The sequence below is a fragment of the Lepisma saccharinum genome, chromosome 5, assembly GCF_977018435.1.
Source record: "Lepisma saccharinum chromosome 5, izLepSacc3.1, whole genome shotgun sequence".
In the NCBI taxonomy this organism is placed as follows: Eukaryota; Metazoa; Arthropoda; class Insecta; order Zygentoma; family Lepismatidae; genus Lepisma; species Lepisma saccharinum.
The window spans coordinates 17,464,662-17,486,033 of record NC_139233.1 but is presented as its reverse complement, the minus strand read 5'-3'; the positions used below and the strand labels follow the sequence as shown (position 1 = coordinate 17,486,033).

Sequence of the window (21,372 nt, the reverse complement as noted above, 5' to 3'; positions counted from 1 at the left end):
ATTGTGGGTGGACCACTCAATGTGCTGGCACAGAAAGAAACAGTGAGCTTGCTCTCAAAGTGTTGGATGATGAACTGTTTTTTCTTGATGTCACCTACTGGCTGCAAGGAAGAAGATATGAATGGGGGAGATTATTCTTTATTCTTCACTTATTTTCCAGCCAATCAAGAGAAGGAACCAGCTTCCCATATATTCCAATGTTTGACAAACTGGGTATTGATGCATACATAACAAATCCTTCCAAATCCCATTTCTGTGTGCATTTACTGTATGTCATACCTCTAATTCTGAAATTTACAATACCAACTAAAAGGAAGTCAAATCTAAACAAAATTCACTGCACACACACACACACACTCACACACATGCAAATTGAATGCACATATCAGGGTGTGTACCGGTCTGGAAAATCTGGAGAAGTCGGGAATTTACTTTTTTTTTTGGAAGACATTGCAAATTAACTACTCTAGGAAAAGGGGCCATACTTCGAACTATTTTCAACTAGAAATTTTAAGTGGCTATTGACATTTAAACTTTCTGTTGCAATTGTTGGTTTGTGTTTGGTACATGTTAGAATTAATATATACAGACATTACTAAATTTTACTATAATTATGAATCATTTATTCTATAATTATGACTTTTTTATGAAAACAAATTATTTATCATTAGTCAATACGTGGCAAGTATTACATAGAAACTCCCCCCTGATGGCCCTACCGCAACATTGTGTTCAGTTTTCCATCTTGTTATTACTATTAACTTTGTTTAGTTTGTTTCTAAGTGTGGTATTTAGATATATACAGTGTCCTTCTTTTACAAATCCCATAAATACATGAATTGCCATAATGACTTGGTCTGGAAAACCTGGAAAAGTCATGGAATTTTGTTTTTACGAAATTGTAGACACCCTGACATGTAATTGCAAATACTGATTAGCAAATGAAACAGCAATTGGATTAAACTTCTATAGTTCAAGAGTTCTGAATGCATCCACTATGTGTTACTGGCACAAACCTCAACACAATTTAAATATTAGGCTGGAGCCACTTCCTTCCCTTGCCCCACTGTGTGCTTGCCTATGGCCCTTGTGGGGAAGTCTAAACAGGAAGGCAGAAACATACGTGTCACACATGAAACATTATTTTGGCCCTCTTTCTAAACCTTTTTGGCTGCTTATAGGAACTAACAGTGCAAATTTAGGTACAATAGAATGCACATGTAATGATTGTAGTTTCCTGTAACACACATCTGTATTGAAAGCCTAAAAATGTGTTTCTAAAGGAATAAAATAAACATATAAGGAAAAATCAATGCTCTGTGATTATTATCCACTAATCTTGGAAGTATGGCTATTTAAAATATAACAAAAACAATGGAAGGTGTACAATGTCTTCACAATATCTCTCCTGAATTTTTTTACAGTCATGCATGCTATCACTTTGATCCTATCTTATCTTAAAGCTAAATATATTGTGCCATGTTACAATTATGCAAGTGGAGAAAAACAATTTAAATAAATGTTGGGTGGTGGTACCATGAAACAACATCATTGTTCCTAACTCTCCTAATTAGCCAAAAGTGGCAGAAAGCGACTCTAGATAAGAGAAATACTAAATAAATCAATCATCCCCATTGTCGTGATTAGCAAAAGTTACAGAAAAGTGACATAAAAGTAGGGAAATACATACAATTGGAAACTTTACTGTCTATTAACTAAAGAAAAGTGTATTTTCTGCAGGAAGTCAATAACTCCTATGTACTTTGTACAATATCATAATATGCATTCAGGAAACTTACGTGTAAACCCGAGAGTTTTAACGTGTTGTAATTTTAAAATTTGTGAACAAATATTATGATGAAAGTTGTAATTCCAGAAAGTGCATGGCTATCGTTCTTGTAACATTAATTTCCTGCTGGTGAAATCCTATAAACTGACAATGATCAGTTAACGTACTGAGCACTATTGCTTTGTCATTGTAGTGGAAAATGGATAGCTCGTTTTTGCACTGTATGTGCTCAACAAAACGTAGCTGTTAGCCGGAATGTATTCATATATGTCAGTTACTTTCGTCTCTTTGAACTTCCCGCAAGAGTAAGCGTTATTTTTTTTTTTTATTTTTTTTTTGGCGATGAAAATTTATCTGAAAGGCTCAAAATGCTGAGAAGAAATGTAGCTGTTTGTTACAATTACAGGAATTTTGTAGCTTTGCTACAGCTACAATTTTCAAAATGTAGCGCCGCTACAGCTACAACTTTTGTAGCTCGCTACAGTAGCGTGCTACTTCCGACCACTGCTTATAAGTTTATATTTATCTTATTTAATACATAATAACAAAATGATGTTCTTGTATTTTAATATTACTCTTTACCTATTATGAGACAAATTATCAATAAGAATACAACAATTTTTGTAATTTTATTTGGAATTTACTATTTATATTTACTAATTTGCATAACATTAGTAATAAATTCAATAATTTGGGATCCTGGGTTCGATACCTGGTGGAGGCACATAGTGGTTCGGATTCCGCTTTAAATTGTAGGTCCAGTCTCAATTAGCCTTACTGTGCATGAAGTGGACTTAAAACACCAAATCAATCAAATTCAATAATTTACTACTTGTTTTTTACACTTTCTACTTTGTAGTTTCATCGTGCCCAAGGTATTGAGTAAAAAGGGCAAGTAAGAAAAGGCTCATCTTCATTAAGGAGATTGATCAGTGTTGCTTTCATTATCACTTTTCAATGACTCATCAGCAAAACATTATCTTCAGGCTCTGAGAATCAAACACTACCCAGGTCTGCACTTTTCTCATCACTTGGATCAGCAAGCAAGAATATCAGGTTTCAAAGTTATTTTAGCCAGAAATAGTGCCAACAATAAGTGAATGAAATCAAATAAAATAATTACCGAAGAATCAAAACAAAAAACAGTGATTTAACTTGAATTCAGTGCACACTGAAATAAAATATGCGTGCAGAAAATGGTTACGTGGTTAGTATACATGTGAGCATGGTGCTCATAAAACACGAAAACACTGACTGTCATCAAAATAGCATGTCTGCACAGACTAAGAAGGATGACACATCCTATAACTGGTATCATCTGGCCACTGACATTACAAAAGACAGGTACACAAGACCAGAAAGTGATATCATTACCTGGGACTGAGAGACTTACAATTGTACCTTACGGTGAGCGCTGCACTCACGCGTATACCAATGGAGGGTTAACAGACAGGGTTTTAAAAAAACAGCATGGGAGTCTCAACAAAGCAATTGCCAAATTAATAATCTTCACTGGGGGTCATCTTCTGTTCGATCCTTCAATCCGAGGCTGCATGTGTGGTGTCTTAAGAATGGTAGTTTTACAGGGTGTGTTACACATCCTTGAGGACCAGGATTTTCTTTCAGGTTTTGCTCCTTTAGCCTTTGGAGTCTACTTCTTCCAAAAGACAATGGCTTCCCTCTTCTCCAAAGGATGTGGGTTGCCCCTTCTGTCATCTCTGTAATCTTGAGGGTCTTCCTCTGCTGTAGATGCCATTATAGCTCTGGCAAGGGACCCTTACAAGGTCTGGAGCCAGATGGACCAAGATTTTTGAAGAGGTCTTACTCCTCTTTCACTATCTCCATTTGGTCCTGTCTTGGTGACAGGCAGAGCCTGGCATGCTTAGTGGGTCCAGATCGGCTGTGGATCTTGCTGTTTGCATGCAGTCTTAGAACTTCATGTTGATTGATTGATTTGATTTATTTTACTTCACTTTTCTGCCACTTTTGGCTAATTTCGAAGATGAGGATGAGTAATGATATGATGAAATCTATGAAGGGACACTCACAAATAACACCCATACCCAGGTTGGGATTCAAACCCAGAAACCCTTGCATTGTACTTGGTGTGCTAACGTGGAGGTCGGCAGAACTTCATGAAATCTACAGTATCTTTTATCTGCTCTATGCTTGACAACGATATAAATCTAGGAATTTATATTTTTTTCGATCCAGCAATCTAACAGCTGAACCAACTGTCTGAAAGTACACTTATTACCAAGGGGTCCATTTAGGTTACTATTTTATTTCCTTAAAAGCAATATGTCATATTTCGTTGAATGTTACACTGGAATAGCTTCTTGCATTTTGTATTTTCATAATTTTATACTGCTTTTTGGCCACTTTTTGCTAATCTTGATGATGAGGATGAGTGATGATAGATGAAATTTATGAAGGGGCATTCTTGAAGAGCACCCATGCGCAGGATGTGCCTCATACCCAGGACTTTTGGTGGCAAGGTTGCAAGTCAATACTTAGCATGCTCACTAAAACGTCCCGAAGGAGAACAGATGTTTCTTCTTCCAATGTATGAAAATTATACATTTAATCTTGTAATTTATAGTCACAAAAATTAAGTCATTTTGATCCCTCTTTGGATATGATGAATGGTATGTAAAACAAATGTTCACAAAGTTTTGCCAGTACCTATAAGGAAGAAAAATATGTACTTGAGGTTTAGAACCTGGTTTCCAGTAGTACTATCTATCATGATCTTGCAGACAAAGTTTTGTGCTCCAAGGCACTATTTAGAATTTGTCAGTAAAGAAGGTAACAATAATAAAATGCAACCTCCAGAGCATTGCCAAGCTTGAAATGTATCATAGATGAAGCTAGTAGTAAAGGTAAGAATGTTGTCTTTCAGCACTTGAAGAGTGATCAAGGACAAAAATCCTATCAGCATTATGACAACAGGTTTATTTATGTAAAATTAATTATGTAATTTTTACCTTTTATGTTATAGGACAAATTGGTCAGAGATAGATGAGGACTGTATAATTTATGGAGACATTGTCATAGATACTACTGTGCAGGCATGTAAAAAGTACATTTTTAGAGCATAATGCAGCTTGAAGTGATGTTATGTGCTTAATCTTTCAACCTTTGCATGATGCCAAAATAATATCTAATGGCCATCCTTCACTACTTAAACTGTATAGCACCTCATTTGCAGAGTTTTATATACTATTTTCTGCATTAAAACTGACATAGCAATTCTGTAGCTCTCCCTAAGAACTGACCACATTACTGGGAAAGGAAAAAAAAGGAAATTTAAACTAATGATGATGAGAAAATATATAGTATCTATATTTATATAATGTTGACAGCTATTGTCCATCGTACAGCTATAAGAATACATCCAGGACATGCCATTGTGAATCTTTACACAGTATTTTGGTTACCTGATTTTATGGAGATTATTTATATATTTATGCATTCCAACATTACGTGTGACATTCACTCATAAAATGTAAGGTTCTAGACATGCTACTGGATAAAAAAAAAAAAACTTATTGTGAGTGATGGCTTAGCCTGAATGCATGTAATTAACGAAAATGTGTTATGTGTGTGACGCTTTAAAATTGTAACGAAGTTTGACGTCATTTTACCTGTGAAGCATATACACTACAGATGCTAACAATTTTTGTTGATGAAATAATACAAATTGCGCTCATTCACAAAGATTTAAACCTTAATGCGATTAAAAACAATAATAATTTCCAAATTGATTTATTTTGTTACTTACATACAGTAGGACCATTTTTCGTGGTACTATTATAGCAATGTTTTGCTAGCTGTTAGTGTTCCTTTTCTGAAAAACAAAAAAGAAATTGGAAGAGTGACTATGAAACTAAGCTCTATTGCCAGACAGTCTTTAGAGGGTTATTTTATGCAACTTACTGATTATACATTCTTGGTTCCGCGTTGCACAATTTAATGGTTCAATCCTATTAATTTCGCGTTTACCGCAACCACCATGAATACATTCTTGGATTTTGCATTTTCCCACATTACACATTCAATCCTCGTGGTCCGAATAAAGCATAATGTGATGAACTTTTCGTAGGATTTACATTTTTCCGCATTTTAAGTTGTTTTTTTTCATATTGATGGTACAATGTAGTACTGACTATCAAAAGATAAACATAATATCCTTCCAATGAATTTACAACTTGATTGGATTTGGAAAAGTTCAACCTGTGAACAAGTTAGAGAGAGACGAGAGAGCATGGAAGTAGATATTCCAGTTGTGAGAATTAAGCAAGTCCTACTAATGATAGTAACTTGTATTCCAAAGTTTGTCAAGGTAACGTAATTATTCTACCCGCTAGTAAGATGAAAATATTACATTTTTTTTTCAAAGAGAATTTGTTTTCTTACCTATAAGCATTGGATGCTTTGTTGTTTGAACTGAAAATAATGTAGTGCAAGAATCTTGTCTTTGGAGTTTCTTAATTAAAACTAAATTTCCTTGTTTTACTCCAGTTATGTTCTGAAATTTTTCCCTTATTTGTTGTCCTATCTTGACTTTAGTTTCTAGTTTCGTCAGTCATTTTTGCTAAATTGATCAATTTTCTTGAGATTAAGAAGTATTTCCGTATGATCTGATTATGTTGTCAAATGCTTTGTTATAATCAGTGATTAGCATCAGTCTACTCCATGCCAAGTTTTTCTTAGTCATTTGTTGCATAATAACTATTTGATCTGTGGTACCTCTATTTCTTCTCTACCCTGCAAAAATAAACATTAAACACTGTACAGTACACACCTTGCCTCTCAGTTTGCACACGATCCATATGATGAGATTCAATAATTTGGGATTTAGAAACAAGTTCAATTGTTAATTATGCACATTGATTGTTGGTTATTCACTTAACTGTATTATAAATTTTTCCTTATACTATTTTTAAGTGAGAGATCATGAAAAAAAATATGTTAAAATATGTAGTTCAGTGATGCAATATTCGCATTTTCTTTCTTTTAAGACTTGACTGTGGAAGATCTTCGTGCTGACTACCTCGAAGAGGGAGGTATATTCCCCCACAACAGAGACAAGGATGGCAAATCTTTATTGATTTTTAAGTGCAAGAAGCACGTCAAAGGACAACATGACATGGTCGAGATGAAGAAATTAGCCATTTATTGGTTTGAAAGGCTAGAAAGGTATGTATTTGGTTTCTCAGTTCTGCAATGAAAATAGATGTAAGATCAGTTTGTGAGTAACAATTATGCCACATAATTTCCATCTTAAAGAGAGTACGAAAATTAGTTGCTACAGGGAAAACTATATGCCTAATGATCAGCATACAGTATCAAAATTAATTAATTATTAAAAAAAAAAACGCTCTCACAAGATGAAGTGGTTGATACATGTATCATGGCTGACTGTGAAATATCAACTGCTTTATTAGCCCCATCTAGTTACTCACACGTCTAGTTGATTGCACCTCTCATTGATTTCGTGTCAAGTAGTGTATTTGGTGTGTGCACCATTTGCACTACATTCTGAAGTGGTGCGTCCTAACTAATCAAATGAATGTTTAAAACAGCAGACAGGAATTTGTTGAATCTTCTGAACTTGAACACCGCTATTCTCCTACTTGCTTGAATGTCATTACTTTGCACCAGCCTCATGCCAGTATACACTATATGTTAACTAAAATCATCGCATGATCTTGAAAGGAATTCACTTTTCATACGATACCTAAGAAGTACCACCTTGAAATTTTGACTGAACCTTCAGTAGATGTGTACCAATATGTGTAAATTTTTTGAAAATTTCGTTTTTTGGAATTTATAAAATAAAATGTTGAAAAACCTTTCAAAATTTGTTTTTTGCAAAAAAAACCAAGCATGTTGTATATCAAATGAAAGCCCTCTTCATACGCTTTAAAATGAGACCATGCCCAGCTCTAGTCGAAACAGGTCTCTTGCAAATTGTATTTAAAGTTTCAGCGGTGAGCGATTTTTGGGCAATTTTGTCAATTTTCAAATTTCAATAACTCAAAAACCGGCAACATGAAAAATAAGAAAAAAAATATTTCTATTTCAGATGATAAGAAACGTGTATACCAAATTTTAGCCAAATCCATGACATCAAAGTTTTATGCACTGGTTGATTTGACATGGTATTACCTCCATGCCTATTTACAATCACGGATGATATTTGTGAACACCTTGTACAGTCATGGACACTTCTCGGTTGTAATAATCACACTGACTCTCAATGGAATCATTACAACCCAGAAGTGTCCGTGACTGTACATATATAATGGCTCAGGTCTAAACAGAATTAATTTAAATCCTACATGGGGTATAAGGAGGCAACCTCTTAAGAAGGCTCGCAAAAGTCAATTTCACTTGAATGTAGTACACCCAGGTATATTGCTGTCTTGCAAGCCAACAAGGTATAATTCTCTGTGCAGCTTGTGTTGTGTCGTCCATGTATGTTTGTGAATGTTCCTTCATTGACTTCATCCCCATTGTGATTAGCCAACAGTAGCAGAAATGTTAGGTTAAATAAACTAATTCAATCAATCAATTAAATCCTCTGTGTGTGTGTTTATGTTTGAATGTTTGTTTTGCAGTATTCAGATCTGTGATTCAGAATATGTTTCTGTGTTATTTTCAATATAATTTTAATTCTACTACATTAACATGGAAATGACAAGTGCATGATGATTAAATTATCACAGGCCTGCATGTTTCAGGGGTTTGAGAAGTAATGTGTTTTTTTTTCAGTATATCCATGGTGCTGAACACGAAAATGACACCCATTTTATTCCTTCACCCATAGTTCTTGCCTACCTCTTCATTAATATGTAGTACACGTTAATGCACTTTGTCTTGTGTGCAATGCATTGTGTTTTGTTTGGTTGTTGTAAGTATGTAGGTGAAGCATGATGCTAAGTCAGGAATTTCAGAATTGGAAGCAGGGATGACATCAGGGCTGCCGTTAGGGAATGCGAGGCCCTGTGCAAACCTATTATTATGAAAAGTGAAAATATCGATATCACCCGTTTTTCGTAAAATTCTACGCTAAAGCAAACATGGTTATTATTAGTATTATGTAATTATTTCCTATTGTTATATACACATGCATGTTCATAGTATCTGCTTTTACCACCAATAAAATCTAAAATTTGACACCCTGTAGAGGCAGGTGACATCAAGGCAAAAAACTTTTCTTAATAACTTTTGCTGATTGAGACCTTGTTTCTGCGCTATAAGCCATAGAAAAATTTCCTTTGTGTTTGCAGCTATGTACTGCAAATTTATTGCCGGTTCAAATCCGGGAACTTTTCTAACGGATGTGGCCCCATCATTATTACAACCCATCATGGAAGTACAGCACCACATTTCAACCTGGTGGCTGAAAATTGAACTCTCGTTTTTATCGCCATCCTCTTTCCCATGGTCTGCATAGTGGATTCACCAAATTTCTCAGAGTTCTACTCCGTGGTTCTACAATGCCTCAAACAGGCTACAGAGGACTCTGAGTTGGGTAACTTTCATTCTGGCCACCCGGTAAATATGGATGCCAATCCTGTGTTGTGAATTGTGCACCTCAACTCAAAAAGCCCAAATGAAAACTCAATGGAAAAAAATCTTGTAAGCTGAGAGCTGCAGTCACAAAGTAAGAGGCAAATGATTGATTGTGCCAGCAATGGGACTGTTCTCAAACGTATGTTTATGCTTGCATTTCTTATTTTGCGTCACTTTTCTTCCTCTTTAGACAAGTTGTAATGATAATTAGATGAAATTGAAGAAGAAAGACTCACAAGAGAAACACCCATGCCCATCATTGCCTATGAAATTTATGGATAATCGCAATGAAATGAAACACTGAAGCCCAGGCCAGGATTTGAACCATGGTGGGATTAACAACTCAACCACCTTAACCACTAAGGTGGGTTCATGTGATGGAAAATTTTCAGTTTTAAAAAAAAGAGAGAGAATTACAACCAATGTATTAACCAATTTATGATGATTGCCGCATCCTCTACTCGACTACTACAAATTATGACAAGTTGTTAAACTATATTCATAAAGTTTTGCGAGGAAACACTAAGTAATAGAGTAAATGTAATTTATGGTTTACTTGAATTCTGAAGAATAAATATTATGATGACAGAATGTTTAAAAAAAAAAATAATTGAGAACTTGATATTTAAATCGTGGGAATAAAAACTGGGATGATAAAAATGATGCAACAGCACTGAACGTATCGCTCTTGAGAGCCAGGGCATGTCAAGCAACTTTTCTTTGGGTGACCCGTGGTCTGCGCATTGAGTCTCATTGCCGCTGTTTTTTGACTCTGAAGACCGGAGACCACCACATCTTCTTTTCAAGTACTCCTCAAATGTCCTCACAATGCTGGGTCAACCCGAAATTTTGGGGGTTCCACTGGGACCTCTCGCCCCAAAGCTAGACCGCTAACTACTATGCTACGTGCGAGCCCTCTTCGCAGAGAAACCCTGCTGTGGTGTAAACACGAGGGCTTGAAAAGAGCCTAGCGGACCTTCAGGACATTGATGCAAACTCTTTTCATCATCTTTTCTCAATTTGGCTAGATCATAAATTCCAAGAGTGGGGAGCGGCACACCCTCAAATTTCTTGTCCCTCACCATGAAGAGTAGACAAACAAACATTTTATGGTGCCTGTCCTCTGTCGAGCAAAAATATATGACAGGAAATCCAGGAAAGTCGGATTCACAAATACCTCGTTGTTCCTTGTCGGCGAACTTTGACTGATGGCTTGACTTGAATGGACACACAGTTGCTCGTTATATTATTAGAAATTCAACTTTGTTATGGTAGAATTTCGTGTGGCCGCGGTGGCTCAGTCGGTAACGCGTCTGACTACCATGCTAAAGGTCCCGGGTTCGATCCCCGGCCGGTTCAAATCCGGGAACTTTTCTAACGGTGGAAGCGGCCCCGGCGCCTACCCAGCGTCGAATAACATGGGTACCTGGGGAAAACCCTGGGGGGTAAAGGCGGTCAGGGGCGTGATGCTGATCACATCACCCCCACTCACGACCGGATCAAGAAAGTGTGGGGCGTTACCCCCACACCCCCTATACGCCTTCATGGCGTGGTGCTATGCACAGGGGAACACTTTACTTTACTTTTTCTTTTTATGGTAGAATTTCTCGTTTCACAGGAATTTTGTTTTTCTTCCTTTTCTTCCCTCTATTTGAATGCAATCTTCCTTGCATGCACAACAAATCAATGAATAACTGATTTGGAAGCGCGAGGCCCCGTGCGGTGGCACGCGTCGCACACCCTGAACGGCTTCCCTGGAAGACATCATTGGCAGTGACCTCGTGAATGTTTCCAGTGCAGAAATTTCACATAGTATCCCATGCCAAGGTAAAGGAAAGTGTATTTTAGGCACAGACATATGAAAGTTAATCAAGGATGAACATTTTTAATCTGCAATGACACATGTTGAAAAGCAGGCATGTGTGAGTTTGGTGGATGTAGTTAAACATTTTCTTGGAAAGCAACAATATTCCGAAAACAGGAAAAAAAGGTTGTAACAATGTTGACAAACTTCCAAAAATTGGGATGCACCATGAGTCTCAAGTTACATCTATTGCATTCCCATTTTGACAGCTTTCCAGTGAATGTTGATGACACAAGTGAGTAGCACGGTGAAAGATTTCATCAGGAGATGAAGAAAATGGAACAGTGTTATCAAGGTTGTTGGAGTGTGAACATGTTAGGAGTCTACTGTTGGTCTATTAAGAGAGAGGAACTTGGAGAGATTTACAAACGGAAATCAACTGACAACCTTTTCAAAACAAAAGGGCTCGTTACTGAAGTGTATTGCCTGACTTGCAACGTGCCGAACAAGTGACCTGCAATGTTTGTAATACATATTATGGACGCACTTAGTGGTTCGGATCCCACTTTAAACGTTATGTCCAGTATCAATTACCCTAAAGTGGACTCAAAACATAAACTCCCTTACTTTATCACATCTTTTTAACATAATTCCACATGTAATATGTTGTTTTAATGTTTGTAATGTACTGTCAGTAACATAACATCGTTATTTGTAATGTGGTGCATATAATGTAGTGTCTATCTGCTTTCAATGATCCTTTTGGATGTTATTTGCTGTAAGTAAACAAAATATATTTTCAAAGCAACACTCCAACTTCTTCAACTGTATGTTTTTCCATGAAAGAAACTTTTCACTCCAACTAAACACTTATACAAAAGTTATTATGTGAAGACTTCCTATTATGAAAGAGAACAGGTATAGTAATGACGATGATGATAACTATGAATATTGTTGTGGCACTTCCTGAAATTCTGGCAACTAAATGTAACTTTAGTGTGTGTTACTTATGCATTTGTTGCTGTTTTAGTGAAAAAAGTTACTTATCAATTTCATGATTATGATAATGGTGGTGATTGTGAAGAAACCTTACATGACGGAGAGCAAAGGATGCTATTTTCGAACTCGGCATCATCGAATTAGTAAATATCACCTGTAATTTTCCAAACCCGACGAAGTTAAAAAAAATATAGGCCTGTGTTATTGATAGAGCCATATATTTATGGTGAATAAATGATCAAGATTTCGGTACAAAGCTGGGCATATTTTGGGATCAAAATCAGTATATAGAATGGTATTTTGCTGTTAGAATGGTGAATAAGAAGAAATAATTCAAGTGTATCCCCCACAGACAGGATGTACAAGGGAGAAGTTTTTGAAGAAGACTTGGAAGAACATGTAGGAAAGGAATGGCATCATCGAATTAGTAAATATCACCTGTAATTTTCCAAACCCGACGAAGTTAAAAAAAATATAGGCCTGTGTTATTGATAGAGCCATATATTTATGGTGAATAAATGATCAAGATTTCGGTACAAAGCTGGGCATATTTTGGGATCAAAATCAGTATATAAAATGGTATTTTGCTGTTAGAATGGTGAATAAGAAGAAATAATTCAAGTGTATCCCCCACAGACAGGATGTACAAGGGAGAAGTATTTGAAGAAGACTTGGAAGAACATGTAGGAAAGGAATGGCAAATTGTGGTGGGTGATTTTAATGCACAAGTGGGAAGAGACAGGAAAGGGTATACGGAAGTACTTCGAGCAGATGCATGGGGACAGAGGAATGAGGAGAGAAGGAGGCTAATGGACCTTTGTAAGAGAAACGAACTGTTAATAGGTAACAGCCGGTTTAAGAAGAAATATGACAGCCATAAGATTACAAGATACAGTTGGAATAATGAACAAAAGTCTGTAATAGATTATATATTGTTAAACAAGGAAGTGAAGAAGATAATGAACAACATTGAAGTAAAACCCAGTGAGAACTTAGACAGTGGCCACAGGTTACTAATAGGTGACATGAGGAGATGGAAAATGAAAGATAGAAGGGAGGAACAAGAGAGAAGGATAAGATGATAAAAGAGAAATATCAAGAAATATTGCGAACTAAAGTGCCAAGAGATGAACCCAAAGGAGTAGAAACAGAATGGATAAGATTTAAAACATAATTAGTAGAGACATCCAAAAAGGTATGTGAAAGGACAAGCAAGAAAAGAAAGAAGAAAAGAACACCATGGTGGAATGAAAGAACTAGAGAGACAGTGAAAAACAAAATTGATGCATTTAGAAAATGTTTTAAATTAAAATGCACGAAAAGAGTATGTGGAAAAGAAGAAAAAGGCAAGAACAATAGTAAAGGAAAAAAGAAGAAAGTGGATGGAAGAAAGGGCCAAAGTGCTAGAAGAAGATGTAGATGGGAACAGGAAAGTATTGTATGGATTAGTGAGAGAAAGGAGAAGAGAAAGAGGAGACAGCTGTAAGCTAAGGGATGAAAGAGGAAACCTTGTAGAAGAGGATGAAGAAATAAGGAGAATGTGCAGAAATCATTTCGAGAAATTGCTGAACGTGAAAAAAGGAAATGAGCATGAAGAAGTGAAGGAAAAAGTGAATCTCACATGGAAAGAAGTGGAGGAAGCTTTGAAGAGAATGAAGAGAGGTAGAGTAGAGTAGTGCCAGTGGAAATGATACTAGGAGCAGGAGTGATTGGTGTGCAGTGGCTGAACAGTGTGTTGAAAGATTGTGACAAGAGACAGAAGTGCCAAGAAATTGGACAAAGGGACTATTAGTTTCCATATTCAAGAAGGGGACAGAAAGGAATGTTAAAACTACAGAGGAATGACACTAATGTGCCACTCAGTAAAGGTGTATGAGAAAATATTAGAGAATAGAATAAGGGAAGTGACAGAGCTGAACATGAGAGAGGAACAGTATGGATTTAGAAGAGGCAGATCAACATATCTGATATTCACCATAAAGCAATTACAGGAAAGGCATATGATAGCATGGACAGAACAAAGATTTGGAAGGCTCTAACAGAGAGAGGAGTCGAGGAAGAGATAGTGTGTACAGTGCACAGCACATACAAGGCCAACCAGAGCTGTGTGAAGACATCAGTGGGAAGAGTAGAGTGGTTCAGTATAAGTAATGGACTAAAACGGGGAATTCTCTTCATAATTGTAATTGATGCAATTAATGAAGAGGTGGGGAAGAAGATAGGAGAGGAAGAGATGAAGGCCCTGTTGTTCCCTGACGAATTTATGCGTGAATAATGCGCACCCTGGTTTTAGATGGGGAAAAGTAACAAACAATTATGTCTCGTATATAATGCACAGTGCAATTCAGGTTTAAGAAATGACTTTCTTATTTGTAGGTCGTAAAGCTGTTGCTATGCTGACCAAGAGTGAATGACATCATACCTATTCAATGAGTCACCTGTTACTATGTGGTCCAAGAGGAGAACATCCTCTTGTGTGAACAATAAGTCACCAACCCACGCCACCTTCCCCCCCCCCCCCCCTCCTCTCTCTCCACTGTGTTTAGCATCCCAAGGCTTTCACACTTTAACCACCTTATTTATTCTGTAATAGTAGAAAGTGAGATCAAAATTACCTTATGGATTTGCAGTGCTCAGGAAGTTATTTTCTATTATTTCTCACCCAACAAATACCGCTGATACGAATCCCATGTAACGGGAGGTGCATGCTCGAATTCTGCCAGAATGGCACTGCTTTTCTTGGTGTCGCAGAGCATTACATTACAAAGTGAAAAATCGTGGGAAGTGGCCTTTAAAACTTTTATGCGAGGTTTTGCACATTCCTTCTTTACTTTTTCTAAAAAAAAAATCTTTAAAAACTTCAAAATATATACTTTTTCTGTGATTAACATAACATTTATATGAGGCACATTCAGGACCCTCAAACTAGCAGTTAGCAGTACAAGATTTCTTCCATTAAGGCATTTACACACTCCATATATATATTATTATTTGGCCAGTAATGCATTTTAATTATTATTTTCTTTTTCCTTATCTTTTCTTTCATCCAAAGTACCATAAAAATCTGAATGTTCCTACATTTTGTGATGAACGTATTTGAACCGCATTGCACATTTCCTGTTGCCATATTCAGAAATTGCAGAATTTAAGTTTACAATGATATATAACATGATAGGGACCGTGAACATGAAATATCAATGCAAGTGTCACAAAATCATGTACGGTTTCATGATGGCTGTTCGAATTATTCTTTGCATAGTATGCACCACAGTTTTTGTGGTCAAAAATTTGAAAAAAAGTGTGCATTATACATGAGTAAATACGGTAGTAATATGGGGAAACAAGGAAGATAAAGTACAGAGGCAGCTAGATAGTTGAAATGAGGAAATCAGAAGAGCAGGAATGAAATTCAGTGCAGAAAAGAGCAAGGTGCTAATAATAACAAGAAACAGAGCCAGAAATGAACCAAGAATAAAGATGGACACGGAAGAGTTGAAGGTAGTGGAGAGCTTCAAATATCTAGGAAGCATAATTGAGAGAAGTGGAAGAGTAGATGAGGAGGTAAACAGAAGAGGACAAATGGGTGGTGGACTATATCAAAGTGTTCGAAGATTAATGTGGAACTGGGATGTATCTATGAAATGCAAGAAGGTAATATATAACACTTACTATGTGCCAATAATTATGTATGGAGCAGAGACTTGGACAATGACAGAGAGAGACAAATGAAAGATTCAGGCAGTGGAGATGAAATTTTTAAGGAGAGTATTGGGAAAGACTAGAAGGGATAGAATAAGGAATGAGAAGATCCAACAGTTGGGGTGGTGAAGCTTCCGGACAGATTAGATCAGGCACAGATGAGATGGTTCGGATACATGAGGAGGATGGATGCAGAAAAACTACCAGTAAGAGCTTACAATTCACAAGGGATGGAAATGAGGCCAAGGGGGAGACCAAGATGTCTGTGGAAAGAGCATATAGCGGAGAGTGTTAGGAGAAGAGGACAAGATTGGAACACCATGGAAAGAGAGGAGTATTAGAAAACCATGAAAAAATGGAGAGGCTTGACTTCTATGCGGACCCAGCCAGAGTCAGGAAAATGCAAAGGATGATGACTTATTACACAAAATTAACATTCCACTTCTAAAAAAACATTTATGTAGTCATAAGAGTATTAAGTTCATTCCTGTGTAAAGGAGTCCATTTTTGCTTCTCAAATATTTACAGCAGAATTAATTAATATTGTGTGATTTGCATAACTCTCAGGATAATTTAGACCACAGAATTTGTCATGTCGGTAAATAAACCCTAAATTTAGTGTTTAAGAGATTAATTCGCATCTTGCAGTTCATTTCGTGACAAAACATAGCAACAAAAGGCACTTCACACCTTTCAAAAACATGAAAAAATTAACATTACAATGTGTTTTTTTTTACATTTCGTGTTTTTGTCAAAAATGCATGACCCTAATTATTGATCATGGCATTATTGAAAATTATATTATTTCAATTCCAATTAGCATCTTGTTGTATGAATTCTCTTTGCGTTGATTGGTATTAATAGTACTAATGGGACCACTTAAATCTTTATTTCAGGCTGGATGGTGGTGCAGAGATCAGTATTTTCTTCGACATGGCTGAATGTGGCTTGGGCAATATGGATTTGGAATTTGTTAGATACCTAATTTCGTTATTCAAGTCATATTATCCATATTTTTTAAATTACATAATTGTGTTTGAGATGCCTTGGGTGTTAAATGGTAAGTGTTATCTTTATATTTTCCTTTTTTTTACATAAAGTGCTAATTATATTCTATCAAATTTTATTGTTGAATTATAGTATTTCAAATGAGGCAACTTGGTGTTCGCAGGAAGTACAGTGGAACCCCAATTTTATGATCTCAGATTTTACATTTTCCTGCACTGTACATTCAATCTTGATGGTCCCAACATAAAAAAAAAAATCCTCGATTTTACATTTTTCATCATTTTTAGTTTTTCCAGCTTGATCCCCTGAAAAACATAAGATCGAGGTTTCACTGTATAATGAAGTTCCAGGCTACAAAGTAAATACATTATGTCTAAGAAATTAGTTTGACAAAGAAGATAATATAGTCATACTAACTAACTTGCTGTTTCCTGGAATGTTTTGGAGTTTGTTCAATTTCATAAATTTTCTTGTGACCTTTAAGTCAAATACTGGTTTGGCATGATGGTTTAATGGTTCTTTTCTCTCTCCCCTCCCTCCCCAAGCATGTTTGGTGAGTTTTCTTAACAGGGGCATTGTAGCTACTTTTTTATGAGGGTGCCATTGGTGGAACATGTGACTTCATGTCAACATGAATAATAGTGTGTTTTCCAGACTAAACTACTCTTGGTCTAACGTGTTGTCTGAACCTGTTCTGGGTGACATTGATCTTTCTAACAGGAACACGACATTACAACAGTCACTCACTGAGTCAACCTTCATTGTGTGCTTGTCCAGCTACGTATAAGGTTCACATAAATACACATTTGTGTTGTACACTCACAACTATCACATAAACTTTTGCAGAACAAGCTTCTTCCATTTGACATTAGATTTTAAACAACGTCAGCTGCATGTACATAAAGCCCTGCTCCACTGGGTTCGGTTTGTTCCTTGCCATCTAATGTAAACAATAAGTATTTCATAAAATATAAAAAACCGTTTACTTATGTGATGTGAGTATGTTCCGTTTGTAAAAGCAACGTTTCGGGGTCTACTGCTCCTTTCTTCAGGCTCCTTCTTTGACACGTATTATTGCTACATGCCGCGTCAATTTACATTGAACAAGGAATAAGGTAAAGGTTTCAATTGGTAAAAGAATTGTTAAAGACTTGTCCATGCCTCAATAAAACTTTCCATACCCATTTCATCCTTCATAGAAGCCTCCGAAAACGTATAAAGGTTAAAACTTAAAACTAAAAATGCACTCTCCTCAGTCACCGGTGTTGGTACCCGATTGTCTTTCTTGTGGAATGCAGGAAGTTCATCGAGGCTATTCCCCTCCTACGTAGCTCCCCTCCCCTCTGCCGTATCCTTACATCATTTCCAACTTAAAATCCCATGTTTCCTGGACTGTGCAGATTACTTCCTGCATGACATGAAATCCTATTTTGTTTTTCTTTCCTACCTCCCACCTTTTAAACATCTTTATCCATATTTCATCTAGGTTCCCATCATCCCTGTTTAGTTTATTATTCCTTTCCTTGCATATATTAGCGGCCTCATATACATTTCTATTTATTTGTTTATTTTCTCTTCTAATGACCTCCCTTTTCTTAATTTGATGTTGTTTTTCTATAATGTGTTCGGATAAACCTGTTCTGGGTATTTCCTCCTTGATATCTTTATCGTGTTCCTTCCACCTTACCTCCATGCTTCTTCCCGTTTGCCCAATGTATCTTTATCACAAACACAACTAATCCTATATTCACCCTTCGCTACCTCCTCATTTATCTTTACCATAACTTCCTTCCTTGTATTCTGTAAAATGTTTTTCAATATTGCATGGAGCCCTCATACCACATTTTATGCCATATTCTTTTACTGTTTATTCAATCTTTTCAGAAACCCCTTTAAAATACGGGATCCCCGTAAACCTATATTTCCTTTTATCTTCTCCTTTGTCCTCCCCCTTCTCTTCCCCCTTATTCATCCCCCTTTTTTCTTTTTCGCAAATTTTGCATGCTCCTTTCTGTATCCTCCTGTTTTCGTTCTCCTTATATCCATTCCTTTTTCCAACACCCATGATCCATTTTTCCTTTTTTATCAATTCCTCCTTACATTTACATAACCTATTTGCCCTAATATAGAAGTTTAAAAATACATTGTTTTTTGTTCTCCTCGCATGCTGAGATTCTTTACTAATGTAGAAGTCCCCTGCCAATGCCTTATGAAAGACTCCTGTTCTAATTCCCTTTTTTGTACTTGATATACGTTGCTTTTACAAACGGAACATACTCATATAACATAAGTAAACTGTTTTTTTTATATTTTATGAAATGTTTATTGTTTATTTGTAATCAAGGGGTCCCAGGTTCGATACCCGGTGGAGGCACACAGTGGTTCAGATCCCACTTTAAACTGTAGGTCCAGTCCCGATTAGCCTTACTGTGCATAAAGTGGACTTAAAACAACAAATCATCATCATCAACAACAACAACTTCTTCATAATTGGGAAAAGAGAGACGCGGTAGTATATAAATACGGAGAAACTAGTACTCACTTTTATCCGCGAAGCTGTTTTTTCTTCTTTTTCGATTAATTTCAGTGGCCACTGCCACCATCCTCGTTGGAACTTTCTGCACTGTTGCTTGGCGTGCGTCTTTTGTTCGTAGTTCTCTGGCTGCCGCTGGGTGCACTGTGCATCTTGGTGTGTCGTGTGCTATTTTCAGGCGATAACTGCTGTAGTAGGGGAATCCAAGTGTGGTGCGCTTGCCCGCTATCGATGTTTAGTTCGTGCAGGAAGTGCATTATGGCGTGTGTTTCCTTGATTTTGGTGTCTATGAGCGTGCGGGCACACCAAGATGCACAGTGCACCTAGCGGCAGCCAGAGAACTACGAACAAAAGACGCACACCAAGCAACAGTGCAGCAAGTTCCAACGAGGATGGTGGCAGTGGCCACTGAAATTATTCGCAAAAGAAGAAAAAACAGCTTTGCGGATAAAAGTGAGTACTAGTTTCTCCGTATTTAACAACTTTTTGTTTACTAAAGTGAGTAATTCAAATATGTGCAAATATGAACATTAATGTACTACATTTTCCCCTCTTTTTCCCATTGGAGCATGAACTCTCTGTTTTTTTTAATTATCCAGACATTTTAATTATCTGGATATCCAGATTATCAGAATATCTAGGATATTTTGACAATCTGCCTTTTTAATGCTCTGTACGGGTTTCTCCAGAGCTCTTTCAAACTGTCTTCAGTACATACATATTCACCATACTAATTCTCAAAGGCATCATGTCGAAAGTGTCCAAATAGCCGTAGTACAGATTCTCCCAATATATTTTATTTGTGGTATCCATATTTCTGTAAGAAATCCATCAGACAAACTCCATTATTTGTTGCACAGGTTTAGCAGATATCCTTTGATACATAAGGTATCATATACTGCATTGCAAAATTCCCATACCTGCTACTGACAAGTAAGGATCCATGTGGTAGTTGCTTATGTTTGAACAAGCCCAGTTTCGTTGTGTTTAAAAAATAAAGAAAGACATGTGGCCCAATTTGACATGCTATGGACTCAAGGTGACATAAGGAGAGGGGAGGGATGCACATGTAGGAAGAGTATGAATATTAAGGGAAGAGGAAACAAGATAGGTAATCATTTCTGTTACTTGTATGTTGGACATGGGTGCGAGCTGTTATGTGCAATATACACAGGTTGTTAAGTTGTTAGTGGATTTTTTCGGTATTTCAGAAGAAATGCCAATGAGGCCAAAATTACAATTGTAAGTTCGTCATATATCTGTGCAGGAATTGTACAAGGAGGAGTGAATGTTAGTGTCAGACCAGTGGTAATCGAGTACCAAATGGATTCCCAGATTAGTGACCATTTTTGCATGACAACAGCAATCACAAAAAAGCTGTTAAGGGCATGCGAGACAGTCTCCTCCCAGCTATTCCCCCAGAGTCTGTGTTGCCAACTTAGCTCTCTTGGAGCCAGATCTGGCTCTTTCGTGCACTAGTTTGCCTGTGAACTGGGGCTCTGTGCCTCATTATGATACCATCACTGGTTCCGGCCCACATAGACCAACTTTTGCCATGATTATACATTTTGCACGTGACGTGATATTGTTATATTGGCTGCATCGCCCCATCCCCTCTTATATCCCCAGCTACTTTTTTATAGCACCGTGTTGACATGAAATTGGCATAATATTGTTATCAAGGAATCCTTTATTTTCGATTTCGTATGACCATGAGATGGGTGATGCCGCCGGATCTAGATGGTGAAGACTAAGAATAAATTGTCATCAATTTAGAGTTTACGGTAATAGCAGCTCCCCACCCCTTTGACAACTAACATTAATCTAGGAAGCACTTCGTAAATCTAGCTCCTTGAAAGTCAGTTTTAACTGCATTGAAGGTGAAATTTAGCTCTTTTATGCGCACCAGGTTTGACAACACTGCCAGGAGGCAAGGAGAAATGCATTGGGCATATG

General features: G+C 36.9%; 1 protein-coding gene across 2 annotated transcripts in view; it reads left to right on the top strand.

Annotated features, from left to right (window-relative positions):
- The window catches only part of LOC145987680 (motile sperm domain-containing protein 2-like), a 106,521-nt gene that overhangs the window by 24,306 nt on the left and 60,843 nt on the right, over positions 1-21,372 (top strand). For both annotated transcript variants that reach the window (XM_083122219.1, XM_083122220.1), the window contains 2 exons: positions 6,814-6,991; positions 16,772-16,935. In XM_083122219.1, the coding sequence (XP_082978345.1) occupies positions 6,814-6,991; positions 16,772-16,935 (342 nt within the window). The remainder of the gene's footprint in view (positions 1-6,813; positions 6,992-16,771; positions 16,936-21,372) is intronic.